General features: G+C 40.8%; 1 protein-coding gene across 1 annotated transcript in view; it reads right to left on the bottom strand.

Moving 5' to 3' along the window:
- Nucleotides 1-14,723, bottom strand: part of LOC118783537 (membrane-associated phosphatidylinositol transfer protein 3-like) — a 94,872-nt gene that overhangs the window by 53,935 nt on the left and 26,214 nt on the right. The window contains exon 3 of the mRNA XM_036537458.1: nt 4,265-4,369. Within this exon, the coding sequence (XP_036393351.1) occupies nt 4,265-4,369 (105 nt within the window). The remainder of the gene's footprint in view (nt 1-4,264; nt 4,370-14,723) is intronic.

Genomic DNA, 14,723 nt, shown 5'->3' with positions numbered 1-14,723 from the left:
CTATTACCTGCCCCAGTGCCAGCGCTGGTGTCCGGACAGAACAGCCAATGGGCTGTAGATCTGAATGAGCTGTGAGCAGCCGCTGAGGTTGAAGCCCATTGCCCGGGGCAAACAAGCCTCTCTCACAGACCTCATCTTTCACACACAACGTGTCTCTCACCACAGAGCTTATCAACCTTTTGCACACTACTTACCTCTCATACTAAACCTACATCTCACACAGAACTCACTTCTTACCCCACAACCTACCCTAGATGGTAAATGTTCCATCTCTCACAAAACATCTCATCACACAGCAAACATGTTTCTTATACACAACTCCAGTTCTCACACACAGCTCATTGCTCGCAGACTGCTAAACCCTCACACATCACTGACACACAGTTCACCCATTACACACAACAAGGAAAATGAGCAGAATAATGTACTGTAGATCCATGAGTAAACAAAATAATTATGTGCTGATGGTTACTGCAAAATAATGCCTCGAATAGGAAAGAGAGCCGAAAAGGCTCCTCTGCCCCAGTGTGTTGAGGTAATCTCAGTAGGGGAGCTGATGGATGCCAGAGACATTTCATTAAAGCGTGGAACTTCTATGACAGCACGATAATCCACCACCCACCGCGGCTCCAGCTGCCAGTCATGCATGCAATTCCCCCCACACAAAACTATTAGCATCAATTAAAAGTCTAAGGGGAGCAGCTTTTGGGATCCGTCCTCACTCTAAAAGCCTGGATTACATCGTTACCTGACAAAGGTGAGTGCGCGAGTTACCGGGCGGACTGAAAAGAAGACGGTTGAAAAGAGGCTGGCAATGACAGAGCAGCAGCGTTTTTAATAAGCATGGCTCACATTTTTATTTGTTGTTTTTTTTTTTCAGTCCTTATGAATCACTACATTTGGTTATTATCAGTTTTGAAAAATACACAGTGACTGCCATGTGTTGATTTAGATGCAGCTCCACTCCATCTGAGCGGTTCATAGGTGGCGGATGAGTTGCAGGGTACCTGAGAGCTGAGAGGTGAGGAAACCCTACCAACATACCAACATTGACAGTGCCCCAACAAAACGAAGCCAATTTGTTCAGAACCCTGTGGAACAAAGCCAGTTGGAAGCCAATTTGTTCCTACCCCAATGGAAAGAAGCCAATTTTTTCCTACCCTGACATAAGGACGCTGATCTGTTCCAGCAGTGTGGGCTCCCGGTCATCAAGATGCTGGTGTGATCAAACCCAGGGCTTGTAGGGCTTGGCCTGCAGCCAAGATGAGTGAGCACCTTGCTGACTGAGCCACTGATGAGCCCGTAAAAGCTAAAAAACCCCAAACCTGTTGTATCTCCAGAGGTGGCAGTGCCCTGCAGAAGCACATTTTTCTTTTGATTTTGCTTCTGACAGCATATTAGTTTGCACCCTCCGATACACGTCACCTCACTCCACAAGCCCGGTAGGGTACAGGTAGATTTGCTGTGTAGGGGAGATGTAACACTTAGCAGAAAGTCTGTTGAAACTGGGAGAGTGTTTATCTTGCTCGCTAAGTTAAACATTTACATCATTTACATGGCTTAGCATATACTGCACAACAATGCTAACTGGACTGAGTGAACAACTGGAAGCTATTTATAACGCAGCATACAATAACACTCAAGGTGCTATTACAAGTAACACATTACAAGATCACAGCATCATGTGTCTTCATCACCAACCTGGTACAACATATACAGAAACTCCTGTACACACCAACATACAAACAAGCACCTGTGGGATGTACTGTAGCTGGTCTGGAGTTTTTATGCAGTTTTACCAATAACAAGTAACTCTGATATTCCTACATGTCAACCATCAATAATATGCACACTGTTTCAGAAAGACACAAATGCAGAAATATTACATTTCACACAAGCTTTAATATGCCCCTCTTTACAAACCCCCCTCTGTTGTGACTCCTGTGTGGAGAGAGTTCACAGCACGCGTCTGTATTCCTCCCTGTCTCTCACTCCCTCACTGCTTTCCAGAAATTGGCTCACATTCGGCGGGACTCATTTTCCGTTTCACCTCTCTGTGACCAGACGCCGCCCCCCGCCCCTGCCCCTGCTCCCCAGCATCCCAGCATGCCAGCATGGGGGGGGGGGGGGCTGGAATGTGAAACTGTTTTGCTTGAGGAGTCAAATGCCTCTGTGCTTCCTGCCAGCACCGCAGAAACAAAGGGAAGAGAGGCGAGCGCCGCAGCTGCGATATACAGAGCAATTTCTTTCCCTCGGCGCAGAAAAAACACAGCCGGGCTGAGCCGGGCTGAGCCGGGGCGATTCCACGTCTCCCCTGATTGCTTCTTTATCGCTTTGTCGGGTCTTCTTAAGGCCCCGTACCTGTTATTCCCGATTGCCTTGTTTGATAGAATTACCGCTTCACATCGCAAAGGCAGGGGGGAATAAATAACCGAATGGCCTGCATAAATGTGTGAACCAGCGTGAGGGTGAGTGATTTATCTAGATGTGCGGTTGCATTGAGGTAGACTGAGGCTGAGTGAAGCTGACATACCCTGCCATGGGAATTTCTTAAAAAAAGATGGTCGCACGGAAAGTGAACACGTCAGGCTCCGGACTACACAAGTACATATGCACCTCTACACAATGAAGACTGCCTCCAGATCCTGTTCAGCTGAGGCTGAGAGAGGTCTGCTAAAGACAGACAGCCCCTTCAGCTCTACAGTACCAAGGACTTTCTCTTATTCACTGAATACACTGAACATATAGACCATTTGGTCAAACTGGATCAAATTATAGCTCCAATAGCATAAGCAATAAACAGTCTGGGGAAAAAGAAATTATTTGTGGGCCTGATTTTTGTGGGATTGTATAAACCTGTCAGGACTGCGGCTCCCTAGCCGGGTTTGTTTTTGTTTTTGTTTTCCCTGTCCATGTGCTTTTGTTTTTCCCTGTGTTCCAGCCCTGCCCTGCTCTCCGCCCTGTCTCCGCCCACCTGGTCATCTGACTGGCTCCACCCGCCTACCTGCACACCTGAACCCCATCTTGTCATCTGCCTTGCCCTATATATTCCTGCCTGCCTGCCTGCCTGCCTGCCTGCTGTTTATCTGAACTCTTGCCCGTTTTCTTGACTACGTTTTTGGATCCGATTTTTGGTATTGTTAGCCGTGTTTCTCTGGTTTTCCGACTTCGCCTGTTTTGACTACGTTTTCTGGATTCCCCGTGTTGGCTTTATTAAACATCGTTTTGTGCACCCTATGCCACTGTCTGCGCTTGAGTCCCTGCCTGAGCCCTGACAAAACCTTTGCAAAACTGAAGATTTTTAAGCCCTGACACATCCATTCAAGGATTCTACCCATGACTCCGCTTGCAGTAAATCTGTTTTGTTGTATTGCTGTACATGGCATTTAAGTGCAACAAACATGCCGATGTGATTTCAAATGAAGCCAAAATGTAGGGGATGATCTTCAAAAAGATGCAAAACACAGACTGCAAAAATCCAAAAAGGAAAGAAATTACCAAATCAAATCCATCCTATCACATCAATTTGTTCAATTTGTAACAACTGACTTGTTAAAGGTAGCATACACACACACACACACACACACATCTACATACACGCGCACACACACACATGCACACGCTCACACAAACACACATACACAGACAAACACACACATATATGCACACAAGCATGCACACACACATACATAAACACACTCCAGTTCTTCTTCACCATTGTACAAATCACTCGGATAAGGGGCAAGAGTTCAAGTGTTCAGCGAAGCAGCGATTGTTCACAGACACTGGAGTGTGAGATGTTGTAGAATATTAGAAGGAACAGTGTCAATTAGAAAAAGAGCCTGAAGTGCTAATTGGATTATCTGGGAAGATGCTTTTCCTCCTCGTGGGACAACTCTGGGACCGCGTTATGGGCCCCAAGGGGAGGAAAGAACCATTTGCAGCATTCAAGCATAATGTCATTTAAAGCCTGAAAATCATGATAAAGAAGCAAATAATACTGAGTTCAATGTAGGTCCTTCCTCAACCTGAATATATGCAAACACTGCGTGTTGGAATATTACCTGAGGTACTAAAACGGAAAAGTAGCCAACTTAATCACCTTAGTAATTCATTACCTGCCACTTATATCAACTGAAAACGAAAAACTTACAGCCTGTATAAATGTTACAGCCTGTATAAATGTGTGAACAGGTAAGTATGAGAGGATAAGTGTCAAAAGCAATGGTATTGGTTTGAAATACAGCAGTGCTGAGCGCTGTACCTTGAGATTGGTCCATGTGGCCCAGGCTCTCGATCTGCTCCACCAGGTCATTGGAGTTCCACTGACTCATCCCCAGCAGAATCGCACTCTTCCCCTCCAGCACCTCTGTGAAGGCACAGCGAGGAGAGATCAGGGGAGGGGACAGGAGGCCACAGGGAGGACAGAACAGAAAGAGACAATAGTTTGGATAATTTTCCATAAGAAGAAAAAAAAGAAAGAGTATGAATCATGCTACTGTGTTCTGTACAGACACAGTACATCAAACAGTAGCAGAGGTAACAGAAGACCACTGAGTACAAAGTTTTGCTTTCATTTCACCCTCTCCCTCTCTCTCCTCTCTTTCGTTTGCTTCCAGACTGCCTCAGGATCCCTAGACCCTGTGTTGATGCAGAAAGGCCTTCAGCCCAAGACTCAAACCAAACATTGGGAAAGCACTGACTCACTCAGCTGCAAGAGAAGTGCAGTCTCTCTGAGGCGCAAAAGGAAAGCATCAACAGGCTGAAGGCTCAGAGAAGGTGCCAAACAAAGGATATGAACAACATTTACAAAGCAAGGCAGGAAAGTAAGGAAAAACAGACATATTTACAGCTCAAACTTGGCGAGAGGATCACAGGCAAGGCTGTCAGAAACATAAGTAGATGATGATTCTGTCAGAGACAAAGGAAGAAGAGTGAAAAATCACTTCCCTTTCAACTGGTAGTCCTGAGAGAGAGAGAGCAGTGACACCCTTTAGACTAACAGCTCAGTGAAGGAGAGATAGAAGACAGTATAGATAAATATGGAGACAAGGTAATAAAGATACTTTGATGATGGGTAAGGTAACTCCTACTGGGATTCAATGCAAGCTGGTTAACATTTATGACAATTCCGCTAGAAGCCAAACTGATCTAATTACAAAGATATGTTTATCTATACAGGGCACGTACAGACCCCAAATTATTTTATGTGAATATTTTTCTTAAAATAATGGAACATTCTATTGAATATTACGATGGATGGGGAAGATCAACCAATTAAGTCTAGTATAAATCTGTAAGGGACAAAAATAAAGAAACTAAATCCCTTCAGAAAAGAACAGAAAGTGGAAGTAAAAGGTAAAATTAAAAGGTTGATATTTCTAAATCTAGTGCACAGATATGGTGAAAAAGAAAAGGAAGTTAAGAGAGGACGAGGTATGAGAAACCTGACCTTGGAAAAAATTACAGTTACCAGCACAGTTTCCATCCTGTTGCAGTTCTTCACGATCCATTACTATTCAAGACCCTGTGAAATCACAGTCTTTGGAACATTCCTGCGTTTGGAAGCATCCCTGCATTTTTAAACATTCAAAAATACCCTGGGATTTGATTCCAAGGGGAGGAATTAAAACGGCATACACTTACATAGAACACACATAGATTTCATTACTCAGAAAAGAACACATTTTTATCCGGCAGAATTCTCATCCAATTTTTATGTCTGCTGTGAAACTCACTGACTTATGCCAGTCACAGACCTGCTGTCTGCTGTGAAACATGGTTAGCATTGTTATTTGGATAAGCTGGTCTTCTGTCATGAACTGACATTGTGCTATGAATATGGCCATATGAATAAACACTTCTTAGCATCCACTGAATTTGTGACAACTAAAAAACAGCATTTCATGCTAATTGTGGAATAACTTCTTCTGCTTCAGTATAAGTAGGTTAAGTCTTCTGTGAGGTTTGTGTAGGTTTTGTAACTCTCAGTTTCAGAATGGCAACATCCAAACCCTAAGACTGAATATATAGTAACTGGAGGGTGTCCATGTCCCTGGCAACAGCACATTTGTTTTGGGTTTTGGCTTTATGTGTTTTTTTGTTTTTTCATTTAAAAAGTTCTTAATTTTCCTTTGTAGTAGCAGTTTGGGCACAGTAAATTACTTCAATATACATTCAATGCATCAAGTGGATATTGCCACAGGTTTGTTTGACACAAGTTTTTTGGAGTTACTACTTCCATTGTCAGAATGATCTAATTTAGTCCATTCTGTTAATGCTGAATCCTGGATTGCTGCAAACATACTATGATTCATTCATCTTTATCTAATTAATCACTGCTTATTCAGAGTCAATTTCACTGTTAGTACTTTACCTTGAATGACTCTAGCTACAGGATGTTAACTAAATTACATGCTACAAAAGCCAGTGGTTGAAAATGTGGGTACATTTAACTACTGCCGAATCTGAAAACAGTAAAGTTTGTGTAAAATGTCTTCCTTTCCTCTTTGCTTTAAGTGTCTCCACCCTAGCAGCAAATAAGGGCTTTTGTTGTATTCTGGTAAAATTCAAATAAAAACACCTGCCTTGTCAGTATTCAGATTTTGTCAGCATAGCAAATACCCTTATCTCACCCCTTGAGCAGAGACTGGCACTAGAGGCTGGGTAGTGGGCAGTCTACACTAAGCACTAGCCACCGCAACCTTCTAGCAAATGGTTGTCTCACAGTTCTAGAAAGCACGAACACATTTATTCAGCTGGAAAGCTCAAAGATTAATACTGCATACAGTCCACAACCTAAGAGCAGACATTTCTCCAATAACAACTATTTCTCTGCTATCTGTACTGTAGCAGGACTCTTATAGTTTGAAAGTGCATTCTGCAATATCGAATGAGATATATCACAAATGTCTGCGCTCCAAAACACCCAGGAAATTATGCGGCTCTCTGTCAGAGGCTAATTTGAGAGATGATTGCAAACTTGACAGGAATCTGAATTTAGATATTACAGCATAATTTTCTATTAGTTATATTCCTGGGCTGCGCTGATTACTCAGCAAAAAATGAGTATTTATTGCAAATATGGAAATTTCTCTCATCATGTGTATTAAACAAGTAATTATGCCTATTAAAAAGAAAAGAAAACTGGCAGTTCTAACAACAAATTTTTACTTATTAAGTTTAACACTGGTCTGTTCTTCAAAGTCTGTATTGGATAGCAGCTGGCGGAAATCATTGTCAAGCTGAAAGGCAATCATGCAGTACCTGTCTTATTAAGTTACACCGGCTTAAAGTCCTGTCACTCACTTCTACAACATCCAATAAAGCAAAAGAACTTTCCTGGCTCCTTTAGTTTGGTTAAGTGCACTGCTGGCAGAAGTTTGTGTGTAAACAATGAGCTATCTCATTTGGTGAAAATTTAGTCGTGGTTGATTGTAAAAGGGGCTTCCTTGTGTTGCCTGTTCTAGTTTGTGTAGCAGGGCTAAGCGGAAAATGTTTGCAGACAACAATGCTGTAACATTTTCAAGCCTTAGATGAGTCACTGGTGATTGTAGCTACCAAGTTGATGGGTATGAAATGAATGCTGCTGGCATGTACTGCAATTACCATTTCATTTTCCATGAAAATGTATGCTGATGTAATGCAGATGAAACAGAACTACACTCAGGCATTAATTAGAAGTGTTTATGGCTCCTGCACATAAACATTTACCAAGGCCATAATTTCATTCCAAGCAGCAAAAAATGTGCAAAGGAAAACACTGCCAACAGCTGAGGCAAATGGTAATCCTCAAGAGCTGGTGGTCAGAGAGTTATTTATACGTTATTTATATTATTATTTAATTCAGTTATTTAATTATTTATGCATTATTTATACATTTATGTATATTTGTATATCTAGGATGAACAATTTATGAGGAGTTGCAAGAGGAGGGACCTGTAACCTGTGTATGACATTGCTGCATATGGGTTTTATGCTGTGGTTTGAAACCCAACTGATTATTAAAGTGCTATCATGGCTGGAACTTGACAGGAACTGCCAATGCTATAATGGAAGGGTGACTGACATCAATAGCATCCTACATGTTCACCATTTTTTGATACATCATCTGATTTTCATTCCAAAGAGGCAGGAAAAAACCATGACAATAACAGTAGGGTAGCTCAGACCTTTGATGCCTGTCCTCCTAATAATCCAGTCATCCCTGCTTGATGAGGACACCTTGGAGTCAGGAAAACATGTTAAAGCAGGGTGCTCATTACACTGATGTGCACATATACACTGCACACAGCACGTAATTCCCACACGGGCAATCAATACACATAAGTGGGTACAGATGCACATGCTCTTATGAGTGCTTGTTCCCTGTCTCTGTCTGCACTTGCTTTCCTGCTGAGAATACAGTAAAGCTGACACACGGGGACAGGGAACATTTATCTTTTTGCCAAAGACAAAGCCAGAGGTGTAGGTGAAACAGCGTTTGAGTTCAGTGAAAACTGTCAATTGTCTTGCTTCTAATATCTTAGTCGTGACTCAACCACCATCCATTTATGATACTGTGGTGTGTTTCAAAGCTGTAATTTAACAGAAATGAACATTATGCACCTGTCTCCCATCATTCACACTTCATTCGCACAGGATGCTGTATAGATGGGAATGCTCAAAAACGAGGAGTTCTTTCCATTCTAGCTCCAGGATGGTTTGGAATATTCTGAAGAGTTTAATAGCAACTGATTTTCAAAGCAAGAAAAATACCAAAAACTGACTTTAAGTACTCTGTGGCTGCATATGTGAACATTTAATCATAGCTTATACTGTGAGACTTGTCAGAGACTAGAAAAATGTGACTCCAGAAAGACTTGAGAGAAGTCACAGAAGCAGACAACCATACGTGGCGCTCTGTGCCTGTCTTGGGCGCCTCTCTTGTGAGAGTTAGTCAACCTTACCTCTGTTTACTAAAAGCCTGACATCATTATTTCTGCATTATTTCTAGCATTATTTCTGTTGAAGCTATGTACATCAATATAAACCTAAAAAATAAATGAAATTATTTATATGCTTCTGAGTTACATTCACAGTTTGTCTCCATCTTTGAACAACTGATCATGTGTGGCACTGTGGGATAAATATACTAATAAATGTATGAATAGATGATAAGGGAGAGAGAGACGCAAAATCACACCGGAATGACTGAACCTACTGTACCATGAACATGTGCAACCAATTAGCACAACAGAAAATGTCATTGAAATATGGCATATTTTTTCTTTTTCTTCATTTATTCTGAACTGAAAACTACCACCAACAGTGACTAATACTACTAAAAGTACATTTCACGACAATTTTAAGATCGCAAAAAAGAACATTTTCAGTTGTGTGTCGACACATTTCTGGGATGGTGTCACCCGTGTGACTGGGCATGACTGCATCCCTTGGGCAACGTGATGTTTGTGACAAAGTGACTACGGTGAGGCACAGCTCAGGCACAATGTGGTGACATTTAGATTTCACCTAATTCGAGGTGTCTGCTCTTTCCCTCATAACCCTACTGTTTTGAGGGGTTTGAAGGGAGGAGTGCTCTTTTAATCCCCTCTCTTGTATTACTTGTGACAGTGATGGACTGGTGAAGGCATAGCTTTTTTCTTATTTGGTTCGTGTAATGACATTTAGTTCCTTAGGATGAATGTGTGTCCGATGTGCTGTCGCAAGCTGATCTCCTTGGAAAACATGCCATTTTGAACTGGTTTTGTAGTTTTTCCTTTAGACCGTTTATCTATCCTGCCTTTAGCTCTTTAGATTTAGAATCCATCTCTGGATTTTTATCAACCTCCTCAACATCACACACAGTCGAAGATTGTAACGCGACAAGATTTACACAGCTTAAACCAAAGGCTTTTTTCTGACTGTGTATACACACTACAAATGTGCGTGACAGACACCTTCAGCCCAGTATTCACTTGTTTACTCTGACTCATAATGTATTCCGCCATATACGGGTGACAGAACAGGGAGAGCACATGAGAGATATCAAAGGGAAAGTCTGGCAAATCAGTCCACAGAAGGAGCTAACAATCTCTTTCCCACAAGACTCCACACTGAACACAACAAAACACACACTGCATCTCCTAATGAGGCCGTCGTCTAGAAAGTGTGTGAGTAAACTTCATTAGTTCCCATGTTTGAGAGGGCAATGAGATCGCACAGTGGCCTCGGGGCAAACGCATTTATTTATATATCTTCCCAATCACATCAGTGACCAGGGCCCACTCTCTGAAAAACAGTGAGTAAACAGTGTAAAGCAAATAGCACTCACATGTGGAAATTTATGACAATAAGAATTAAGCTTGTGCTAAGCATAAGAATAGCACTAATAATAGCACCACTCTGAAACTAAGCAAAGCCTACAACAGTTCACATTTACCACAAATCAACATCAGAATCAGCTGTTATTGTGAGTTATCATTGTGGAATTCATTGTAATGTAATGTAAGGTCTATATATGTTGAAACATCTATTGTATGTGTGACAGTGTGAATCATGGCAATTCTACCAAGCAACAGGGCATGACACACTGCTACTCTCCTGAGAACCCTGCTGCCAAATTTATCATGCCAAGTTTTGGCTGTCACATTTTTGCCAAACAGTGGAATATTTCTCTGTTTATGTCAGCCATGTTCCTCTAAGAAAGAGGTATTTGTGGTTTATTCTTCTCCAAGTCTCCATCAAACATGAATGGCATCACATTTAAAGACAGGCTATAGAGCAACCACGGATACTGCGGTGTTTCTGAGAAACCCCCTCTACTTCATAGCTATAGAAAAGGCAGCACAAAATTTCTAATTTGCTTTATTATGGAGGCCTGCAGCTGTTGGAGAATTTAACTTAACTATTCATTACGCCTTTAGAAGTCATTTGGATTATCCTCTTTCATCTTAGATAAGCCCTATTTCCACACATCTCTGAGTATTCTTGAACACACTGACTCGTGCCTCCTCATTACAATGAGACAGAATAACAGCCTACATTTACGTTGATTTTTTTTCTTCCTAAATCAATTATACATATAGGGAATTACTGCATTTAAATGCTTGCATCCTTGTCCATTACTGGAATTTATTAGACATTCCAGCTGTAGTAAGCTGTTTGGTTTACAATCCACGCTCTGTAGAGTGTCGATGGTATCCATGAATAGGAAAGGTTGTGCAGGCTGAAATGTACATTCGAATAAACCACAGTGCAATGTGGCACGTGTGGGAACACGTTATTTATTAATTTTGAAGATCTTTCCTTTTTTACCAATATTAAATGCCATCATATTATACGTTTCATATGAGAAGATGTCATGGTATTGTATTGGGAGATCTCTGACATTTTAAAGCATTTACTCATTGAACCTGTGTACACACTGCAGGAGTATTAATGTCATAGTATTACCAGGTTCCCATTGTTGTCAGGTGTAACTTATTATCTAATGTATGTAGTAGTATTTCAGTAGTCGCTGCATCTTGCCCTGGTTCAACCTCACATTTTGAGTTACAGCATCTTCCTTTTGTAAAGCTGTTCCTTCTCTCTGAAGTTTAACCCTTTCATGCATGGTGTCCACATTTGGGGACAGTTAATTTAACTCTAATTAACTCCAATTTATCATGATGGAGTTCTCCAAACCACTTGGGGGTAGTATCAGTAGATCCATAGCAATATTGTAGTTACTATCTTGTATTCCAAAAATTATTTGATTGCTGACACCCTCAATCCAAGATGGGTGACAGTGGTAGCCATGCACAAAATGCTTCAGGTGTATCTGTGAAAAACGTAAAAAGAGGTCAACTCAGGTAAAAAAAAATTTTACTATGCACAGAAAACTGTGATGACCATGTCTGTGTTTTATAAAACTAAATTTAGAGTAAATTGTAATCTTTATACCTCAAGAACCAACTGTCCACGTATGTGGACGTCATGCAACAGTGGACTCAGATTACATTAAGTCTTGTTTGTGTAACCTGCTATTATATCTATTGTATTTGTTCAAATGATTTAAATTAGCTTATATCATAATTAATATAATTTATATTCTTATATTAATATAATTTGCCTGCAACTATAAAGAAATCAGTTTGAGTTATTTGTACTCTGCTGTTACATATTGGATTTTGATATTTTTATAACTGAGATGATTCACCATGAACTGAAAATGATCTTAAAAAGTGAGAATTTTTTTTTTTTTCTTCAGCAGATGTATTCTCATATTTACTGCACTGTTGCAAGGTTTCCGCATACATTTAACCACAATTGTTAATATCACTTTGAGTTTTTTCATCTCTGTTGTTTCTAAAATATGTGTTGTGTTGTTTTTAATAATTGAGCTTATATACATAACATAACATAACCTAAAAAAGACATGATATTCCTTATTGTCAGCTGTGGCTTTATACCCCTTTTTACTCCTTTGTTGCATGGTGTCCACATGCATGGACAGTTAAAGAACTTTTAAATAAAACAGAATTTTGTAAAAAAAAAAAAAATTAAATGGATTTCAATGTTAGTACAATTTTGAATAATAAAAACAATTAATAAGGTAAGCTTAGATAATTTAATTGACAAACTGGTGATGCAGCAAATGTGACCTCTCTGTTTCCCGGGAAAGCAGAGGAGCCACGTTATCTATACACAAGACAGAGCAGGAACCGCTGTGACCAAGAGAAATGACACCTGAAACGAAAGGCCAAATGAGGATTTACTACACTTTGTCTTCGCTGGGCAGCATATGCAGAGTTGGCAAGCTGCCTATATTTGCTGCTTCTCCGCTAAAAACTGAGACCATAAACAAAGGAGCACCCTGCTACCTCTGATCAAGGTATATTCATGTTGCTTTCAAACAAAAGAAAAACAAAACTTTCATAAACTCAAGACTATGAGCAATGCCTCCCTTCCTTCTCTGATTCAGAGGAACTGGCAGGGTTGCAACACCACCTGCCCTGGCAAGTGCCCTTCCAAATGCACGTGACATCACAGTGCTCTGTTTGATCGACCAAACCTGCCATACTGGCACAGCCAGCATTGGCTCCAGCACAAGCCGGCCTGGCTCCTGCTCTGACACACTCTTGCACGTAATTCAAAAGATATTACTGCTCATTGTTTGCATATGTAGTTTCAAATGCTTAGTGCACGAGACACTGAAAATGAATCGTTCCCATATCTTTAATTTTCCCTTGGGGAAGAGCTGTGTTTGCCATGCAAATGTATGCCTGGGAGAAAAGCTTTTATTACGCTTAAGTACAAATTATTGTAATATTAAAAAAAACACACAAAATATAAATCTTAAGAGTTTCATCAGACTGCCAGACTAAAATATTGCTGTAAGCACATAGCAAATAATACTAATAATAAGAGGCTACAAGATGTAAGAGGAGTGTGGCCTCTATGGGAACATTGCACAAGCTGGAAGCAGTCATTCTTCTAATGACATTTGTTAGCATTTAATGTACATGAAAATATGAAACAGAAGACAACCAATAGTTATTAACCAGTGTTCTGAACTGCATATGAAGGTTTATTTGTTCCAAAGGGGCACAGCTGTGGTGTCCTACACTACTGTAGCTTGCTTGCCTGCTGTTCCTCACTTGTAAGTCGCTTTGGATAAAAGCGTCTGCCAAATGACCTAAATGTAATGTAATGTGTTCTGTACCTAATGGTACAAACTGTAATATGGGAGTTAGTTCCATAAAATGGCAAAACTGGGGAGGGGGTGACAACAAAACAGAAAGAGGCTGCAAGAAACCATAAAGCTTTTAAGTGAAATCATCAAGAGTTCATCAAGAGACATCGTTAGCGAGACCTGTGGGAAATATTCACTGAATGAGTGAATGCTCGTAAAAATGCATGTAAAAACTGTCTTGGGCCATATTGTGCTGAAGGCACCAAGAGCCAGAACAATTACTCAGCATTGCATTAAGAAGTAATCCCTGCCTGGCAGTAATGCATGCCTAGAAGTGAACCCTCAGTAGAAATGACCTCTAACTGGAAACGATCTCTGAGTGCAAGTGATCCCTGCTGGGAGTGATCCCTGACTAGAAGCAATCTCCAACTACAAGCATTCCCTGACTAAAGCCAAACCCTGACATGCACAAACCAAATACGAGAGGAATGAGTGAATAATCAAGAAGTTATACAAATGTAAGAAAAATGCATTTGGCAGCTCTACCTGGCACAGTCAGGGAGACCAAAAACTACAGTATGCACTTCTGTGGACTATGACCAATGCACACGTGGCCAGGGATCCACAACCATGATGAGCAGTGTACAACTCCATGCTCCAAAAACATGTCCATGCTTGATGAATGTGTCAGATGAAAAGATTAATGAGTGTCTGCTGAGGGGAGTTGTTGACAAATCAGAAAAATGTGCTTGGTGACCATATTGCAAAGGCCAAGGCCAAGCCCAAGACCAAGGCCAATAGGAATTTTGACCTCAGTCAATGAATATATATGTGTCTGATCTGAGCCAAATTAGACAATGTACAAGGGTGAATTTACACATTTTGTTTACCATCATTTGCCTTTAGTGCCATATTGCATGTGGTTTATTACCTAGAGGGACCAATACTGTTTCACAGACATCTGAGCACCCCAAAGAATGAATGTGGCACACCTGACTTGATCACACAATGCTGGCCAATTGCTGGAGCCATATAAGGACAGGCAGTTTGAGCATATGCACAATTC

This window comes from Megalops cyprinoides, chromosome 9 (genome assembly GCF_013368585.1).
Source record: "Megalops cyprinoides isolate fMegCyp1 chromosome 9, fMegCyp1.pri, whole genome shotgun sequence".
Taxonomy (NCBI): Eukaryota; Metazoa; Chordata; class Actinopteri; order Elopiformes; family Megalopidae; genus Megalops; species Megalops cyprinoides.
This window is presented reverse-complemented; position numbering and strand designations above follow the sequence as displayed.